We start from the raw sequence: 18,985 nt of genomic DNA on the forward strand, positions 1-18,985 counted from the left end.
GGCTCCCCTGTGAAGCCACAAGTGTGTCTGTACTCCCCATCACTTATTTTTCCAAACCACATTGCCACATGGACTCCAGGATATCCTGCAGTCCCTTAGTTTGGAAGTGTCAGGGACAAAAATTAGTAAGATGCTGCGTACCTATGTGAACATCATATCCCTTAGGCTTGCCTTTGTGTTTAGCAAGTAAGTTTCCCGAGATAATGTGCCAAATGTCAGTATAGCTGTACTAAGTCCTAGAAGAGGGTGAGGTTCAGCTAGCTTTCTTCCTGAAAAGTAAAGACTCACACTGGCACTGAAGTATCAAAGACCACAGTCTAAGAGAGAGGTTCCTATCAATCTTAGTACAGGCAGCGTGGAGGGGCAGTTGAAAGACCTCTAGCTGTGGCTTATGCTGCCAATTGCCTTTGCCACTTGGCCTGTGATGAGCACAGGGCAGTTCCTAGCTTTGAGTTGACTGTTTCCTCCAGATCCAGGGTCGGGTGGAAGTTTACTACAGAAGCTATCCACAGTGTGGGGGAGCAATTGAATTTCATACGGAGCTGGCAGTATCTGTTCTTGAGTCGCACAAATCTTTGTGTACTGGGGGCATGGACATCATGGCACAACTTAAAATGACAGTTGGAACTCCCCCTCCACCCTTGGGTGGTGTTACAGCCAGAGGACTATGACTTTCCTCACCTCCATCCCCATTCCTCTTCAAATCATGTCAGTTTCCTTCCCTTCTTCCCCCATAGAGTGATGGGTATTTCTGGGCCTGATCTGGGGTCATGTAAATAGTGCCAGTCAGCCTTGGGGGTGGTTGCTGGAAGGAGGAATGAGCGGTTTAAGATACTTCCCCCTCACCCCTGCCTCTTCCTCAGATCCCATTGCTCTCTGTTGCCCTGGTAACCAGCTCAGCAAGAAGAAACTCAAGCTCAGCAAAGCCCCCAGGTTCTCTGTCCTCCCAGCCTGCCTCTCAGTGGGCAGAAAAGAAGAGTGTAAGGGCAGACAGAATGGGCCTTAGGTAGCCTTGCCCATCCCCTTCTGGAAGTCCATGGGCTTCCTGCCTGCATCTCCTCACAGCTGTTAATTATACCACCCTCTTTCCCTCATTTTCTTCCACGATAGAGTATAGGTGCCCTCCAGCCCTCCTCCCTCTTGAGGTCAGCACACACGTCTGCTACCCTAAGGGCGAAAGATAAAGAATCCCAGAGTCTCAGTATCTGCAGCCCACTTGGGTTGGGGCATCCCGCTGGGGCAGTGATTTTCAATCCTGGCTATTTGAATTACTTGGGGATCTTTTAAAAAATACCACAGTCCAGCAGTGTTGCTCAGTGGTTGAGCATCAGCCAATGAACCAGGAGGTCACAGTTTGATTCCCGGTCAGGACACATGTCTGGGTTGTGGGCTCAATCCCCAGTGTGTAGTGTGCAGGAAGCAGCCAATCAATGATTCTCATCATTGATGTTTCTCTCTTCCTCTCCCTCTCTGAAATCAATAAAAAATACATATTTTTAAAAATACCACAAACCTTGGCACCCTCTCAGTATTTTTTTTAAATATATTTTTAGTGATTTCAGAGAGGGAGAGAGAGAAACAATGAGAATCATTGATCGGCTGCTGCCTGCAGACCCCTTAGTGGGGATCGATCCCGCAACCTGGGCTTATGCCCCTGACCAGAATCGAACCCAGGACCCTTCAGTAGGCAGGCCAACACTCTATCCACTGAGCCAAACCAGCTAGGGCTCTCAGTATTTCTGAAAAGTTCCCCTGGATTCCAGTGTGCAGTTGGGGTAAGTACCACTGCCGTTCAAGGAAAACCATGACTCAATACTGGCTTTCCTCCCTGATTTAAGGTCTTGAACTTATTCTCTGCCTAATATCCTTGAGGAGTTGGGGGGATCCTGGGGTCCTACTCCCAAAGCTTCCAGTTTCTAGAATCCTCTCTGCCCCTTTTATTTTCAGCCCCCACATTCTCCACACTCGCCAGTTCTTCCCCCTTCCTAACCGACAATCCCAAATCCTGCCCAGAGAGGAGGTTACCAAGGCAACCAGCTTAATCTGGTAACTGTGGCATGTGCTGGAGTGGAACCCTCCCCTTTTCTTATTTGGTTCATAAAATGCCTGGAGAGCTCCAAGCCACTCCAGCCAGTTGCCCCTCTTAACCCCAGGGATATTAGGGTGTCTAGTACAGGGAGCCCAAGAAGCTGATCCTTGGGTCTCTATTTCAGCTTCTCAGCCAAAACTGTGCTCTCTCCTATTTACTGTTTCCTTTCTAAATCCACAAACATATGGGTATGCGAGCTCATTTCTGTGAACACATGCTCTAGCATACATAGGACCAGATCTGCGCACACCCCGATATGCCAGTAGTGCACACCCTGTTCGATTCTACCACCACTCCCAGCCTTTAGCATTCCTGTCCCTGCCTGGTTGGTACACAGTATGTGGGTGCGGCATTGTCCAAGGCGCCTCAGCCCATCTGGAACCTGGTGCCACTCCCCAACCTTGTTACCTTAATCTCGATGTGCTTACCCTGAGCCTGTCTCTCTACCCACTTCCTCAGGAACAGAATGCCCCTGGCATAGGCATCAGGAATAAGGATTATTTGGAGCGCAAATTTGGCACCACTTTCCCCACTCCATGGTTGTGTCAACTCTGGGGAGCTCGCTGTACCTAATGATGTCAGATGGCAGCGCTGGAGCTTGTCACCCATCTCCCCAGCCCTGCTGCTTTCTGCTGCCAGCTGGGCTTAGGTGCCCTTGTGCTCCTGGCCTCCTCCCCCTGCCTACTGTCTCTTCTCACCCCAACTAGACCTGCCACAACCTGCTGCTCCCCACCTGGCTCCTACCTGCCTGCCAGTACCTGCCTTTCACAGGCCAGGCCCTCACCATCTATTGTGCCCTGCCAGAAAGGTTAGATGAGTGCCGCCTCCAGGGCCAATGCCAAGCCACCCCAGGCCTTCCCAGCCCTTCTTGCAGGAAGGGAGATAAAGACCACATATTCCTCCTGTAAGTGTGTCAACAGAGTAAACTATCTGGGTGAGAGTGATGGATACCCAATCAGCAATCTTTGTAGGTCTCACCTGAGTACAGGTAGGTGCGTCAAGGCATGCAGGCCACAGACCTGCCCTGGTTCTTTGAAATGACCCTAGCTTCCTCGGTAAGCCCCCGAGCCAGGAATCCCTCTCCATTGGTGTGTCCCTCTTACTTTGCCCTGAATTTCTGCGTCTTCTCTGAACTCTCCATCCAATCCCATTCAGCTCCTTACAATCCCAAGTGGTCCCCGTAGCCCCCACGACCAGCCCCAACACCCAAGTTCAAGCCTCGCGCGGCCCAGGGGGCGGGCCCGGGAGGGGAAGGGGCGGGGCCTGGGCGGGGCCTGGGCGAGGGGGCGCGGTCTCCGCTCTTCCACCTTCCCCGCGGTCAGGAGCGCCGCCGCGTCCTCTCAGCCTTGCGCTCCGCCCGCTGCCTCCGCCGCCGCAGCCCGGCCCACGAGCGCAGCGCCGGGGCACCGGCCCCGCATCCGACCCACCCTTCGGGCCGCGGGCCGGCTGCAGCCGGCATGGGAGGCCACTAACGACGGGCACCCCTTCCCTCTGGCACCTCCCCGGGCCACTGGCCACTGGACTCCGGCCAGCGAGCCTCGGGCACCTCTGGCCCCCGGTCCGGCGCCTGGCACGGCCCTCCGCTCTGCCCCTCCGGCTCTGAGCATCGCGTCCCCGCCCCCCCGCCCGCGCCCGGGACACCTGGGTCCCCCGGCGGCCCCGAGAAGAGGGGCGGGTGGGGGGGCATGAAGCCGCTGGAGAAATTTCTGAAGAAGCAGACGTCGCAGCTGGCGGGGCGAACGGTGGCGGGAGGTCCCGGCGGGGGCCCGGGGAGCTGCGGTGGGCCCGGCGGGGGTGGGGGACCTGGCGGGGGCGGCGGTTCAGCCGGGGGACCGCGGCCACTGCAGCGGCGTCAGAGCGTATCTCGCCTGCTGCTCCCCGCTTTCCTGCGGGAGCCCCCCGCCGAGCCGGGGCTGGAGCCGCCCCCAGAGGAGGAAGGTGGAGAGCCGGCGGGGGTCACGGAGGAGCTCGGCGGCAGCGGGGGACCCTGTTGGCTGCAGTTAGAGGAGGTGCCGGGGCCCGGGCCGCTCGGGGGAGGGGGGCCGCTGCGGTCCCCTTCCTCGTACTCCTCCGACGAACTGTCCCCGGGCGAGCCCCTGACTTCCCCGCCCTGGGCCCCCCTGGGCGCCCCCGAGCGGCCGGAGCATCTTCTGAACCGGGTTCTGCAGCGGCTGGCCGGAGGGCCCACCAGGGACAGCGCCGCCTCAGGTAAGGAAGGATCGGCTGGCTCATCCGCCCCAGAGCAGGGGGCTGCCACCGGGTTCCTCGCCCTCGCCCTGGCAGCCTGGGCTGGCGCTCCGCTGGAGCCCGGTGTGGGGTTGAGTGGTCGGCCGAAATGGGGTAGGGGCTCATCGGAGGAACAGAGTGGCAGGGCCACCTGGCTCCCGGTAGCAGCCTCACCCGCAGCTGGAGAAGAAGCTGAACCTCTTGTCTTCCCTTAAGCCACCCTCCCTTTCCCCTGGACATTTTATCCACAGACTCTTGGGTCTCTGATGTTGATCACCTCCTTCTGGGGCCCCAAATTAGGGCCTGACACACTAAGATGGAAGCTGCCCAGAGCAGCCGTGCTCCCCTCCCCCCACCGAGGTGCCCAAGCCTGTGAGACCTTCCAGGAGTCCCCGGTTCCTTCGGTTTAGAAGCCCAGAGCAGAGGGCTGGCCCAACCAGTGGGGCAGTGCCAGACCGGCACAGGGCCTGAGCTGGGTTTGCGGCTCCGGCAAAGGGATGCATTGTCCTTAGCTGCTTGGGAGTGGAGGGAGGTGTTCCAGTTGGGGGCTGACTCAGAGATGTTGTTGGGGGAGAGATGACTGGGCAGACACCAGGGCCCTGTGGCGACTAGGGGGGTCTGGGCCTTTCCAACCCCCACCCTTCCCCTGGCAGGCCTCAGCACACCGCCTCTTTCAAAAAATAATAACCACACCCTGAGAGGCTTATTCCCTAAATGATGATGCTATTGCACCACTCCCCACCAGCACCCCTCCTAGGGCGACTTTGAGGAAACTGAGGCCCCAGATTGCCGGGCAGTCGCTAAAGTAAAAGACCTGTGGGTCTTTAGGCCTAGCTCTTGGCCTTTTGCTAAGCCCAGCAGGGTCTGGGGATTGGGGACCCTGGCTGAGCATTTCAAGACGGGGGTTCCCCCACTGTGCTCTCAGAGCTCTGCAGGAAGCCCTAGCCTTGGTGTGTGGGAGAGGGCTCCAGTCCCCTAGCTTTTTCTCAAGACCCGGGCCCTCTCTCCTTTGGCTCAGACTGGAGCTGCCCTGGGGAGCTGACACCTTTTGGATTTAATTAGAAAAATATCAAACACATACAGCCCTTCTAACCATAACTTCCCGCCTACGCTACACACCCTGTGTCTCTATGACACATTCCCTGGGGAGGCTGTGCATTGGACCAGAGCCTGCCTTGGAGGAGACGGACGCCAAACTGTAGCCCCCACAGCCGCGTCTCCCCCATTCTGCCCCGTGCTCTTCTTCCTTCGCTCTGATTTCGTTCACCAGTGGGATAAAGAGTATAGGACGGGCGTCAGGCATCTCTAGTCCTAGTCCCTCATCCCTGGAGCTGGACATCCGAGTTGGGGGAGCACTCTCATTTTAAGAACATAGCAGGGTAGCTGGACAGAGAGGTAAAGGGAGAAGCTGTTTTTCTGGTGCCTGGGTGCCACAGCCTCTGCCCAGTCTTTCCTGGGGAAGGACTCCTGAATTGACTGTCACCTGTATTATCTGGCCTGGCAGGCTCAATTCCCAGAGTAACTGGTTTGGGAAACAACCCCAAACCAGTCCCAGAATGAATGAGAATCAGTTTAACCTGCCGCTCTGATATTCTCCAATACACCCAATGGGCTTAAGCCATCTTGGTTCCCTCCCAGGGTGTGTGGGAGGAGAGGAGTTACAGACGGTACCCCAAACTAGCCAGCCTCTCAAAAGTCTAAGCAGCCCCATTGGACCACTGGTTCTACCCAGGCAGTCTGCCTCAGGCATGTTGAGAACAGATAAAGATTCAGGAGTGTGGGTTCTTAGCCCAGCTCCAGGCAAGTCCCTCCAGCCCCGGGCCTCAGTTTCTTCTCATTTGTAAAGTGAAAGAGTGGAAGTAGAGGATCTGGTGTTGGCACTCCTCCTCCACCTTCCTGGCTAGAATTGGAGGCCAGGGATGGTGAGCCAAGGGCCCACAGAAGCCTTGGTTTTGTCTTGAGGCAGTGCCTGGGGACCTGGCCCTAACCTGTCCGGGTAAGGACACCTGGCTCCCTCCCTGCGCCCAGCCTGTTTGTGTGTGCCAGGCTGCCCTGCCCCACCCCAGGGCTGGATGCAAGTCAGGGCGACCTTGTACCTGGCTGACTGGCTGAGCCAGGCCCAGATGGGGGTGTGGAGGGGAAAGAAGTGGTGGGAGGAGCCACTCCCCTCCACCCTTCCATCATTAACCCGACGATCTCTGAGCATCTAGAGGACACAGAGTTTTTCTCTTTAAAGGCTTTAGGATCAAAGAAATGGCAGTTGCTCCATCTCCCTTTTAATCGGGCTGGTTCTCACCTGCCTAGCTGGAACTCAAAGCTGTTAGGTAGGGAGTGGGGAGGGGAGGAGGGACACATACACACACACACACACACCCTGCTGACCCTGACCTCTGTGTTTGGAAGTTGTCTCTGTCTAGAGACCTCTTTTCAGGGGGCTGATCTCAAGCTTGGTGTATTATCTGACCAGCTTCCCATACACACTGAAGAGAAGTGGGCGTGGCCATCAAAGGGTGCCCCCTCCTTCCCTCCAGCTGCCTTGGCAGCTGCCAACCCCACCCCTGCAGCGGCTGCCCAGAATCTTCACACACGTGTGTGCGCGCGCGTGCGAGTGTGTGTGTGCAGAGCATGATGGGGCAGGTGGCTGGGGCTCCAGTCTGGCTAAGGAGAGCTCGCCCTTGGAGGCAAGAGAGTTGGGTGGGGAGTGTCCGGTTGGATCCTGGAAGTGCCGCTCTGACATCAGTGGTGCCGAACGATCTCTACAGATATCCTGCTGGATGACATCGTCCTCACCCATTCTCTCTTCCTCCCCACGGAGAAATTCCTGCAGGAGCTACACCAGTCATATCCTTTTGGGGAGCTTGCAAAAGGGGAGGTCAGGAGGGAGCCACTCCCACCAGCCCACATGGGATGTCACGTCCTAAGCTCTCCCTTACAAAACACCCTTGGGTTTCAGCCCCAGTTTTTCTGTCCGCCAGCTGTGTGACCTTGAGCAGGTCACCTAACCTCCCAGGGCCTCAGTTTTCTCTCCTATCAAATGAGGGTAAATAGCATCTGCTCTGCCTACCTACCGGGCTGCTGTGGAGATAGATCTGATCACAGATGTGGGAACGCTTTGGAGATTGCAAAGCCCTGTACAACCTAAGGTGTTATTATTCCATTAAGAGTGCCTCTCTCCTCACTGAATTGTTGCTCTAAACATCTGGTTGCCCAGTGAGTTATTACAGGGTCCGGTGTAAACATCGGGTCGTGGCTGTGCTTCTGTAGGGTCTACTAGAGACGAGCCACTGGCTGGGCTCTTCATAGGGTCTCATGTAAGCATAGAGCCTCTCACTGAGTTATTTTAGGACCTAATTGCAAATGTCAGGCTGCTGAGTAGAATATCATAGGTTCTCTTAGAAACACCGGGCCTTACTTACAGGTGTGGTCAGGTTCGTGGTGAGCGCCATGACCTTTATCAGCCTGCTGTGAGCTCCGGGCGTGGGCTGGTGGAGGTTGGGTTGGTCCAGACAGGGTATCCTCAAGTGAAATTCAGAGGTGGGAGCTGGATGTGGTCACGTGGGTGCCATTCCTATCTACTCTGGGCTGGGGCATGAGGGGGTCTTGGATCCAGGGACCCCTGGATCTCCTCCTCCCCTGGCCCCAAACCTAGAGAATATTTGGGGTGGTTTAGCCTCTCATCTCCCTTCCCACTTTCCTCAGGTCTGCCTGCCCGGGGTTTTTCCTTAACGTAAGGGTCAGCTTTGTTTTGGCAGGGGGCAGGGAGGGCCCCGAGGGACTGGGCCAGAAGCAGGCCTGTCTAGCCATGCTCCTTCATTTCTTGGACACCTACCAGGGGCTGCTGCAGGAGGAAGAGGGGGCCGGCCGCATCATCAAGGTGGGCCTGGGAAGGAAAGGCGGGTGAGCAGGCGATTAGCTCTGGAAGGGGGCCCCTTTGAAGGAGCCATAGTCGTCAAGCGGGGCACTAGAAGGAGAAGGTGCCCGGGGCCCTCGCTTCTATGGTTCTCCTATGCTCGAAGGCATGGAGACCTGACAGAGCGATGCCCTCCCGTCTCTCCTCTCCCCAGGATCTGTACCTGCTGATTATGAAGGATGAGTCCCTTTACCAGGACCTCCGAGAGGACACACTGAGGCTGCACCAGCTTGTGGAAACCGTGGAGCTAAAGTGAGGGGAATGGGTGGGTTGGGGAAGGGGACAGGAGAGAAATCCCCACGGTCCTCTCGTACAGGGGCTGCCTCTGGCCTTTTGGCTCCAGTGTGGTCTTATTTCAGTCCCTTTCTCTTACTGGAGAGCAGCACAAAGACTATCTCCCAGTCACTGTTTTCCTCTCACCTGAGGATCTGTTCTGACTGACTTCACAGAGAGAGAAAAGGAGAAGGAGGGAGGGAGAGAGAGGGAACCGTGAAACATCCATGTGAGAGAGAAACATCCATTGATTGCCTCCTGCATGCACCCCAACGGGGATGGAACCCAAAACCTGGGCATGTGCCCTGACTGGGAATCGAACCTGCAACCTTTCGGTATATGGAATGACTCCAACCAACTGAGTCACACTCAGCAGGGCTCCAGTCATTTTTTTTTTGGCATACTAGTGAATATTATTTAACAACCAGCACTTCAGGGGGGAAAAAAAACTAACCCACCCTGATTTTGTAGCTTTTGCTGATTTTCATAGTATAAATTCCCTCATCATGGCTGATTTCAAGCTACCAACATGACATCGCTGACTGCGAAGCTGGGAAGAGATACGCAGTAGAGGCCATTTTACAGTGTTTTCACCATACAGATGCCATCGATGTAAATCACCGGAAGAGCATAGATAATAGTGAAATGTAGTAAGACAACTAGAATACTACTTTTTTGGTAATAATTTGGCTGTAGGATTAGAAACACACACACACACACACACACACACACACACACACTGCAATTAAAAAAGATTTTTTTTGAGAGAGAAACATCGATTTTTTTGTTCCACTTACTTATGCATTCATTGGTTGCTTCTTATATGTGTCCTGACTGGGGATCAAACCTGCAACCTTGGCGTATTGGGACAATGCCAGGGTTCACACACTATTTTTAAAGTAGCTTTATTATTATTTTTTTTTAAAGTAGCTTTATTTTAAAGCCAGTGGGCAAAATTTAGCAAACTGCTTTCATGAGGCAATGCGAACTGGCTTTAGGACACTACTGCACCCATCCCTCCTTCCATCCACCCATCCGTCTGTCCATCTATCCATCCATACCTTGGGCCCTTTCCGTTTCTCTCCCCTCGGTCCCCACCACCACAGCCCTCACTGAGGCCTCATGATCTCTCACCTGGATTATCGCCACAGCCTCCAATCCAGGGCTTCGTTTTAATGGTCTGTTTTTTAAAATATATTTTTATTGATTTCAGAGCTTCAGGGGAGAGGGATAAAAAGATAAAAACATCAATGCTGAGAGAGCATCATTGATTGGCTGCCTCCTGCATGCCCCGCCGTGGGGATCAAGCCTGCAACCTGAGCATGTGCCCTGACCGGGAATCAAACAGTGACCTCCCAGTTCATAGGGTGGACGCTCAGCCACTGAGCTTAATGCCGACTGGGCTTCAGCTTATGGTCTTGTGTCTGTCTCTCCCTTCTTATAGTGACACCAGAGAGAGAGATCTTTCCAACTTGACATCATGTTCCCTTTCCAAAAACATCTTGGCTCTCTATTGCCTATAAGACAAGAAAAGGTGCAATATCCTAGCACAGAATTCAACACCCTTCCCTTTCTATCTTCTGCTAATTCTTCTCATCTCAACTCCTACCTAGCCCTATGGCCACCACGCTCCCTACACATCTCATCCCCTAAACTTTTGTGCTTTCCCAACTTCCTGCTGTCACTTAGATGGTCTATTCCAGAAGGACCTCCTCCCACTCCCTTCTCTTCCTGTTGTCCTTCAAGGGCCAGGTCAAATGCCATCTTCTCAATGAAAGTTCCCCAGACCTTCCCTTTTAGGAATAGCTTTCTCCCTCCCTTAAACCAACGTAACTCTCCGTGCATATTTGTCATAGCACCTAGCACCTGCCTTGTGTTAGAAGTAGCTGTGTGCACATCTGTTTCCCTCCCAGAGTGTGAAGTTCTTGTTGGCAAAACTCAGCAAACAGCTGGTTACCTACACCTATCATGTGCCAAGCAATGTTCTAGGCCTGGACGATGGAAAACAAAACCAGTAAGAACGAATCCCAGCTCTCAAAAGCTCTCAAACTTGTAGAAGAGATAAGATACAAACATAAACAAATGTTAGCCCATTGTCCTATAGCAAAAAAAAAAAAAAAAAAAAGCAGCATGAAAAAATGACCTTTCCTGGTGGGTGGGGTAGATCAGACAAGAATTCATGGAAGAGGTGGCATTTGATTTGGGTCACTTGGACAGTTGTCCCCTGCTGGCCATTGTCCTCACTTCTGACACCTCCCAGCACTCTCTGAACCTGATGCCAGTGCATCCCTGACCCAGTTCTGATATCCCTGCTTGATGTTGCCTGCCTGGTACTCCATATGCCTGGCAGGGCTTCCTGATGCCCAGCTGTGTCCATGCCAGGATCCCAGAGGAGAGCCAGCCGCCCAACAAGCAGGTGAAGCCACTCTTCCGCCACTTCCGCCGGATAGACTCCTGTCTGCAGACCCGAGTGGCCTTCCGGGGCTCTGATGAGAGTGAGTGTGGGCATTAGGAAAGGCGGAGCTTCCTGAGTGGCTCAGGGGGCCCAATGGGGTCTTGGTCACCCTCCATGGATTCTCCCTGGGTTACGGGTGGGATGGAGTGGGGAACACCGGTGTCCTGGAGGGGGCTATGCCAGTGCTGCCATTCTGCCCTCTGATGAAAGCCACCTTCCTGTCTCTGCCCAGTCTTCTGCCGCGTCTACATGCCTGACCACTCTTATGTGACCATACGCAGCCGCCTCTCCGCATCTGTGCAGGACATTCTGGGCTCTGTGACGGAGAAACTGCAGTACTCGGAGGAGCCTGCGGGGCGGGAGGATTCCCTCATCCTGGTAGCTGTGGCCTCTTCAGGAGGTGAGGGTCAGGAAGAACTCCGCTGGGACCCCCCCCCCCCCCCCAGAGGAGAAATGCACAAGCCCAGTGCCTGGGGCGGGTAAAAACTGACTTCTCGGTCCTAGCTGCTCACTGTGGTGCTGGGACCAGCCGCGTGAGCATCTCCTGGGAGCTCATTAAAAATGCAGTATTTCAGACCCCAATTCCAGACCTGCTGAATCAGATGTGCATTTTAACAAGATCCCCAGGCTATTAGTCTATGCACGTTTAAATTTGGGAAGCACTGGTCCAGGACACTTGGGTGCTGATCTGGGCGCCTGCCTTACTCATCTTGGGATCTCGTCCTTTAATCTCTTTGAGAACCTGAGGATGCTTTGTTTTTGAGGCTAAAGATGCAGGGTGCGCCTGCCATCCCTGTGGGCAGACAAAAAGCCTGCAAGGTAGCCATCGCCTTATTTCCCTCTAAGACAGGAAAAAATTCCGGCTTTTCCAGTGTCACGGAGACGATAGAATGAGAGAGGCGCTGTGATAGGACATTGGGAGCAAAAAAGAGGTTATACATGCAAAAGAAGTCATTCTTTGAAAGATGTCAGAAAAATATAGCCTCCATTGGTGATACTACAAGTCCCGTTAGTCTAGAACAGGGGTGGGCAAACTTTTTGACTCGAGGGCCACAATGGGTTCTTAAACTGGACCGGAGGGCCGGAACAAAAGCATGGATGGAGTGTTTGTGTGAACTAATATAAATTCAAAGTAAACATCATTACATAAAAGGGTATGGTCTTTTTTTTCAATAGTTTTATTCATTTCAAACGGGCCGGATCCGGCCCGCGGGCCGTAGTTTGCCCACGGCTGGTCTAGAATGTGTCCATGCAGGCGAGGAGTGGCTGGGTGGGATGGCGACGGTGGCTGGGATGTGTGAGGGTGCAGGCGGCTGGGCCTGAGGCAAAGCAGCTCGTTTTTCTGCAGAGAAAGTCCTTCTCCAGCCCACTGAAGACTGTGTCTTCACCACGCTGGGCATCAACAGCCACCTGTTTGCCTGCACCCGGGACAGCTACGAGGCGCTGGTAAGAAGGCCTTCACAAGGCCTGGGCTGGGGGTGATGGCTGGGAGGGGCTGGAGCAGAAACTCACAAGCCCAGCGGGGAGCCCAGCCCTGTCCCCCTGCCTGCCACCAGGTGCCCCTCCCCGAGGAAATCCAGGTCTCCCCTGGAGACACCGAGATCCACCGAGTGGAGCCTGAGGATGTTGCCAACCACCTCACGGCCTTCCACTGGGAGCTGTTCCGCTGTGTGCACGAGGTGTGACTGAGGCTGGTGCTGGGCGAGGGGCCAGGAGGGAGGAATGTGCCAAATGTAGGGGCCTGGAGCGAGACAGTTTCTGCGCCAAAAAGCCTGGTCGGACACCGACCTGCTGCATGTCCTTGGGGCAATGCACCACCAGGACCTTGCTAAGCCTTTGTCCCCCTCATCGGAGGAAACAGCAAAGAGACAGACCCCTAGCAGGTGGCTCAGGGCCCAAGCTGCTTACCCAGAAGCTGAACCGTGGTTTATTAGTACTTTTTGAGTATTTACTATTAAAGAAATAAAACAAGGCAGCGATAATAATGTCTGTTACATGGGTTAAGTGCCTGGCACCTAGTAATGCTCAATAGATGGTAGAGTGTTATTCATGTTGGCTGTTTTCCCCCATCTCTGTTGCATCCTGTGCTGTCCCCAACTTTTCTATTTTCTACCCCTCCCGCCCCAACCCTCCTGCCTTTCCTTCCTCACCGTCTGGCACTGCCATCTTCCCACCCACACGCCCCGCGCCCCGGCCGCCCCTCTGCCACCACCGTGGGTGCAGCTGGAGTTCGTGGACTACGTGTTCCACGGGGAGCGCGGCCGGCGGGAGACGGCCAACCTGGAGCTGCTCCTGCAGCGCTGCAGCGAGGTCACCCACTGGGTGGCCACAGAGGTGCTGCTCTGCGAGGCCCAGGGCAAGCGCGTGCAGCTGCTCAAGAAGTTCATCAAGATCGCGGCCATGTGAGTGCGGCCAGCTGGGAGGAGGGGGGGAGGGGCGGAGCTAGCACGGAGGCCTGGGGTTGGGGGTGCGAGGGGCGGTGCCAGGGCCTTCTGACCGCCCGCTGACCCCGCCTCCCAACCCCCCAGCTGCAAGCAGAACCAGGACCTGCTGTCCTTCTACGCCGTGGTCATGGGGCTGGACAACGCCGCGGTCAGCCGCCTGCGGCTCACCTGGGAGGTAATGCAACCTCTTCCCTCTCCTCCCCTCCCCCCTGCACTGGCCCACCTGGGGATCTTGGCCGCCAGCCTGTCTTGACACCCTGGGCTCACCTCCATGGGAAGGAGGTGCCCACACAGCCCTAGGGTACACCGCTCTGGTAATGGACCCTGTCCTTGTGCAGATGAGTAACTGAGGCCCGCCTGCGTGGGTGGGCAGGCAGCCCAGGCCAGGTGGCACACGGGGCTGTCCGATGGCAGCCAGCACTCAGTGAGGCCCCCTGGTGCATGGCAGAGGCCTCCATTTCCCCAGAATAATTCATTTCTCTGGGCTGCTTCCAGCCAAGGGGGACTCCACTTCCCCACCCACCGGCTTCCCTGCCCCTGCAAGACACGCAGGCCCTCTCCCCTCTCACACCTGGGGATCCCATGAAACTCAAGGAGCTCCACTCTGACACTCCTTCTTCCTTCAAACTCTCTGCAGAAGCTGCCAGGGAAATTCAAGAACTTGTTCCGCAAATTCGAGAACCTGACGGTGAGTGGGTTTGGCTCTATCTGCCCTCGGACTTGTACCCCAGAGACCCTCTGTTCCCATAAACCTTCTCCCTCAAGCTTCCCTTTCAAGGTTTTTAGTGCCTAGGATCCCCCTTCTCTTCCCACCATGCTGGGGGATTGCTCCCCTATTTTCCCTGGAAAAGACTTCCCTAGCACACCCCTACCTGATTGGAGACCAGCACCCCCCAGCGACACCCCCCTTCACACCCCTCTCTGCTAGGGCAGGGGGATGAGGGAGGAAATGGGGGGTGTCTTTGGGGTACCCTGGGTCTATCTGCCCCTGTATCCCTCTTCTGCGGAATGCCAGGACCCCTGCAGGAACCACAAAAGCTACCGAGAAGTGATCTCCAAGATGAAACCGCCTGTGATTCCTTTTGTGCCTCTGATCCTCAAAGGTGAGAGTTGTTCCCAAATGATGTTCCTCTGTCCCCGTGCTTCATGCCCCAGTTCTGCCTCTCAGTCCCCTCTTAGCTGAGTGCCCAGAGGAGAGTTGCCCCCCAAGATTGAGTGGATTCCAGGGGCCCTTTGAACCTCCTCTTCCTCACTTGTTTCTCTCTCCATTCCCTAGACCTGACTTTCCTGCACGAGGGGAGTAAGACCCTGGTGGATGGTTTGGTGAATATTGAGAAACTGGTAGGTGGCACTGCCAACCCCGGTCCCTCCCCCTCTCCTGGCACCCCCTGGAGACAGCAGCCTTTCTCCATGGTGCCCAGCTTGCCTGACAGACTCCGACTGTCTTCCTGGTGGCATCGCTGTGGCAACCCGCCCACGGGTGGGGTGGCAAAGCTGACAGGCAGGCAGCTCAGGGGGAGGGGCAACTCTACCTCCCCCTCATCTGGCACCCGGTGACACCTACTTCTCTGGTGCTTCGAGACCCTCCAGAATTGGGGACCAGAGGGAGCAAAACCCACAGAGTTGGAGATCAGAGGAAGGGGAGCGTAAGGGGGGGAGCGTCTGCCTGTGACCATCTCAGGGCTCATTCCTTGTCATCCCCCAGCATTCAGTGGCTGAAAAAGTGAGGACTGTCCGCAAATACCGGAGCCGGCCCCTTTGTGAGTACCCAGGGTCCTGAGAGCCTTACAGGGAGAGTGTTTACTGAGAGGGAGGGTTCTGGGGAGAAATGTTTATTTCCTTAAATTCATCAGTTCTCCACGCTCTCCTGGGCCTCCCCAGGGGCCCTCCTGCTCCACACCCGTCCCAGCCTGCACCCTTGTCCTCTGGCCAGTGTGTGTGTGTGCGTGTGCGTGTGTGTGTGTGTGTGTGTGTGTGTGTGTAGCAGCGGTTCTCAACCTGTGGGTCGCCAACCTGTGGGTCGTGACCCCTTTGGGGGTCAAACGACCCTTTCACAGGGGTCGCCTAAGACCATTGGAAAACACATATATAATTACATATTGTTTTTGTGATTAATCACTATGCTTTCATTATGTTCAATTTGTAACAATGAAAATACATCCTGCATATCAGATATTTACATTACGATTCATAACAATAGCAAAATTACAGTTATGGAGTAGCAACGAAAATAATTTTATGGTTGGGGGTCACCACAACATGAGGAACTGTATTAGAGGGTCGAGGCATTAGGAAGGTTGAGAACCGCTAGTGTAGAGGAAGAAGAGAGTCTAACAGCCTAATGAGCTCTCTCCTTACCCTCCAGGCCTGGATATGGAGGCATCCCCCCATCACCTGCAGACCAAGGCCTACGTGCGCCAGTTCCAGGTCATCGACAACCAGAACCTCCTCTTCGAGCTTTCCTACAAGCTGGAGGCGAACAGCCAGTGAGAACAGACGTTTCAGTCAGCCCCGCAGGGTCCTCGGGCACCTGCCACTCAAGCACTTTGCACCATGTCCCAACCCACCTCCGACATCTTTCCCCTGGAGCAACTTCCCGCCCCACCACGGGGAAGAGAGAGTCGGATGGACTTACTCCGGGACTCATAAGCCTGTTTATCCTGCTGAAGTCCTCTGCCCCCTTGCTCCTTCAAGCCCAAACCACGCTCTGCTGGCCCCTGCCCTCCCAGGGAAAAGGGGCACAGAACTCTTTCCTCTGCCCCCTCCCATCCAGGTCTATTCCCGAGTAGAGTTCCCGACCTCCTCTTCCCACGCAGGAAGGAAAGTGGCCCACCCTCTGGTCCCCCATTGGGGGAGGCCTGGCAGCCTTCCTCTCCACCCCCTGTTCCGGTTCCCCCAGGTCAGGGCTGGGACCCCTGGCTGCACCCTCTGAGTATCATGTTGCCCTCGTGTCTGTGTGCATGTGGGGGTGCGTGTACATATGCCCCCCTTCAAGGAGCAGAAGTGCACCCGGTCATTGAGGCAGGGTGTTGTGTGTGCTGGGGGCGGGGAAGGTCCTTCTGTTTGGTGCTACCCTTGTCTACTCTGCCCCTGGGTCAGTGCATTGTGGGTGCTTTCCCCACGCCCACACTCCCTGCTTAGTTACGCCTGCTGCCCTGCACCCCCGGGCTGGTGGGCGAAGCTGCTGGTGAGGACAGGGAGCAGCGGCAGGTGGGAGGGGTTACCCACCAGCCCTCGGGAACCCCCCCCCCCCAGCCAGGCCTCCTGAAGGTCCCTGGGTGGGCTCCACTGAGAGGATGAAAGATGCTCAGGGAAACACAGGCCTACTCTGCCTCTGGGACCCGCCTTCTGTGTTCCAGGGGATGTGGTGAGGTGGTAGCAGGAGTTAGGGGTACCTGCTGCCCACACTCCTGCTTCTGGGGTGTCTCACTGCTAAGGAGGGAGTCGTCACCCCCCTTCTGGCTCTGTGTCTGACACTAAGAACATGATCTATCCTTTGCCCTGTCCTGACTCCCTCTTGGTCCTCCCCGTCAAGCTGGGGTGGGGTGGATCCCTGTCCCTGGGGGCAGGCAGACCCCCAAAGTGGGGGAAGGAATGGCGGAGACTGTAAAGGCAGACTGGACTCTAGCGATGCCTTTATTGCCTCTGTCTCCCCTCCCGCTCCCATCAGGGCCTCCTGGGCTGAGGGGTGCAGGGGCTCCTGGCAGCTACTGGGTGAGATTGCCAGGCGCAGCCTCACCCTCCTTTCTGGCACCACCTCTTTCCCTTCTGAAGAGGCAGCAGCAGCAGCAGCTGCTGTTCCTGCTCTGAGGATGTATATATTTTTTACCCAAAGCTCTGGAATTGTAATTTTATTTTTTAAAACTCAAAAGAGGGAAAGAGCCTTGTATCATATGTAAACAGTGTACCATAGGTTATGTTGTACAGTCCCTTTTATACAGTGGCCTGTCTTGTTCCTGCGGCAAAAAATGTCTATGGATTCCCGCCCCCACCGCCGCAGCTGATGCAGCCCCTGCGTCTCACCCCCTCCCCCACCCCTCTGTCCCTTAAAGACAGGGACCAAGGCCCTCCTCCTGCTCCCTGCCTCCTCCCTGCAGCTGCTGATGCACCCCCTTTCCCTCTTCTCCCTGTAGCCCCCTTTCCTCCCGACCCCTCTCAGCAGCCTTCTCACTCCAGCTCCCACACCCTCCTCCACCACTGGGCCCACTGGGCCGGTATTGGCTGCTGCCCTCCCCTAGCCTTGCCGCCTGCCCTGCTGCTTCCCCTGCCCACAGCTTTAACAGAGTGAACCGTGTGTGCCGTCCAGGCTCAGTTGGTGTTGCAGAAACTGCTGGGTGGGAAATAAGCGGATAAAGTCTTATGAATCAACCCTCCTGCTGTTCTCCATTCTGTTTCTTCGAGGCTGAGGGAGGTGAGAGGGGACCGCCTCTCAATGTGCCGGGCCCCGCAGCAAGAAGGTTCTGGAATGACTTTGAACATGTGGATGAGAGCCCTAGCCAGTTTGGCTCTGTGGATAGAGCTTTGGCCCGTGGACCAACAGGTCCTGGGTTCAGTTCCAGTCAAGGGCACGTACCTTGGTTGCAGGCTCGAGCCCCAGCCTTGGTCGGAGCAGGTGCGGGAGGCAACCAATCGATGTGTCTCTCACGTCAATGTTCCTCTCTCCGTCTCTCCCCATTCCCTTCCACTCTCTCTAAAAATCAATGGAAAAATATCCTCGGTGAGGATTAACAAAAATGTGGATGGGAGGAAAAGGTGCCCAACTCCTAAGACATGTCACATTGTGCCTGGCACTTGGAAGAGTGAAGGTTTTAGTTCTTCCATGTTCCAGGTGCCATAGATACCTGATCCTGTTGGATTCTAACTCTGTAAGGAGGAAGGTGGAGGCTGGGCCGTCCTAACCTGAGGTCCATGTTACAGGGTGAGTGAGAGGGCAGACCTGGGCCTCTAACCCAGATCTGTCCCCTGCAGATAGTATGCACTCATCACACAACCAGCACTTACCAGTTATGTTAAGGCACGGGCAGCTAGAACCTACCCTCCAGGAGATATCCTGTATGCAAACAGCTGCACTGGAGCCCTTGACCTTCCCTTGTCCTACATGTTATTTTCTTGATCTTCTGGATGTCAGAAAATGCTCCTCTCATCCAACCAGGTTCTCCAGGCAAGAAAGAATATAGGACTCACCCTGAATAGTTCTTTCTCTCATACCTCGTTCACCTCATTGGTCAGGACCAGAATATATGCCGGATTGGTATGCTATTACCATGACCATGACTTCTCTATCACCACTTAGTCCAAACCACGTTCATGGCTTCCCAGGACGACTGCACTAGCCTCCTCCTGCGCTCTCAGCTTCCTCTCTCCACCTCTCCCTTAACCACACCAGCTAGTTCTCCACGCTGCAGCCAGGGTGCTTGTTTAAAAACCTAAATCAGGTCATGTGTGGCTAAAATGAAAAAGAGAAGCGTGCCAAGCGGCAGTGAAGATGTGGAGTGTGGAGCAGGAGCAGCTGGGACTTTTAGATACTGCTGGTGGGATTCAAAGGGGCACAACCACTTTAGAAAATTGTCTGGCAGTATCTACTAAAA

General features: G+C 55.3%; 1 protein-coding gene across 5 annotated transcripts; it reads left to right on the top strand.

The window, feature by feature from the left end:
• Positions 1-3,392: 3,392 nt before the first annotated feature.
• Positions 3,393-17,661, top strand: RAPGEFL1 (Rap guanine nucleotide exchange factor like 1). 5 transcript variants are annotated; one of them, XM_059670927.1, is made up of 15 exons: positions 3,393-4,297; positions 7,078-7,145; positions 8,043-8,189; positions 8,380-8,477; positions 10,881-10,993; positions 11,186-11,353; positions 12,287-12,399; positions 12,486-12,632; positions 13,177-13,355; positions 13,482-13,572; positions 14,035-14,085; positions 14,413-14,500; positions 14,674-14,738; positions 15,103-15,157; positions 15,763-17,661. In XM_059670927.1, exons 1-15 carry the CDS (start codon positions 3,775-3,777, stop codon positions 15,885-15,887), a joined length of 2,031 nt encoding a protein of 676 aa, XP_059526910.1. In that variant the 5' UTR covers positions 3,393-3,774; the 3' UTR covers positions 15,888-17,661. The 5 variants fall into 5 exon arrangements, with proteins under 5 accessions (XP_059526910.1, XP_059526915.1, XP_059526912.1 ...); XM_059670929.1 differs by having other exon boundaries at positions 3,394-4,297; positions 12,510-12,632; XM_059670928.1 differs by having other exon boundaries at positions 3,395-4,297; positions 12,302-12,399.
• The last annotated feature ends 1,324 nt before the right edge of the window (positions 17,662-18,985 follow it).

Source organism: Myotis daubentonii, chromosome 16, assembly GCF_963259705.1.
Source record: "Myotis daubentonii chromosome 16, mMyoDau2.1, whole genome shotgun sequence".
NCBI lineage: Eukaryota > Metazoa > Chordata > Mammalia > Chiroptera > Vespertilionidae > Myotis > Myotis daubentonii.

Bases quoted from the DNA above. Each gene is read 5' to 3' on its own strand.
- RAPGEFL1 (XM_059670927.1), top strand. From the start codon at position 3,775: ATGAAGCCGCTGGAGAAATTTCTGAAGAAGCAGACGTCGCAGCTGGCG. The intron at 13,356-13,481 runs GTGAGTGCGGCC...CCAACCCCCCAG, and splicing joins TTCATCAAGATCGCGGCCAT to CTGCAAGCAGAACCAGGACC. The intron at 14,501-14,673 runs GTGAGAGTTGTT...TCCATTCCCTAG, and splicing joins TGTGCCTCTGATCCTCAAAG to ACCTGACTTTCCTGCACGAG.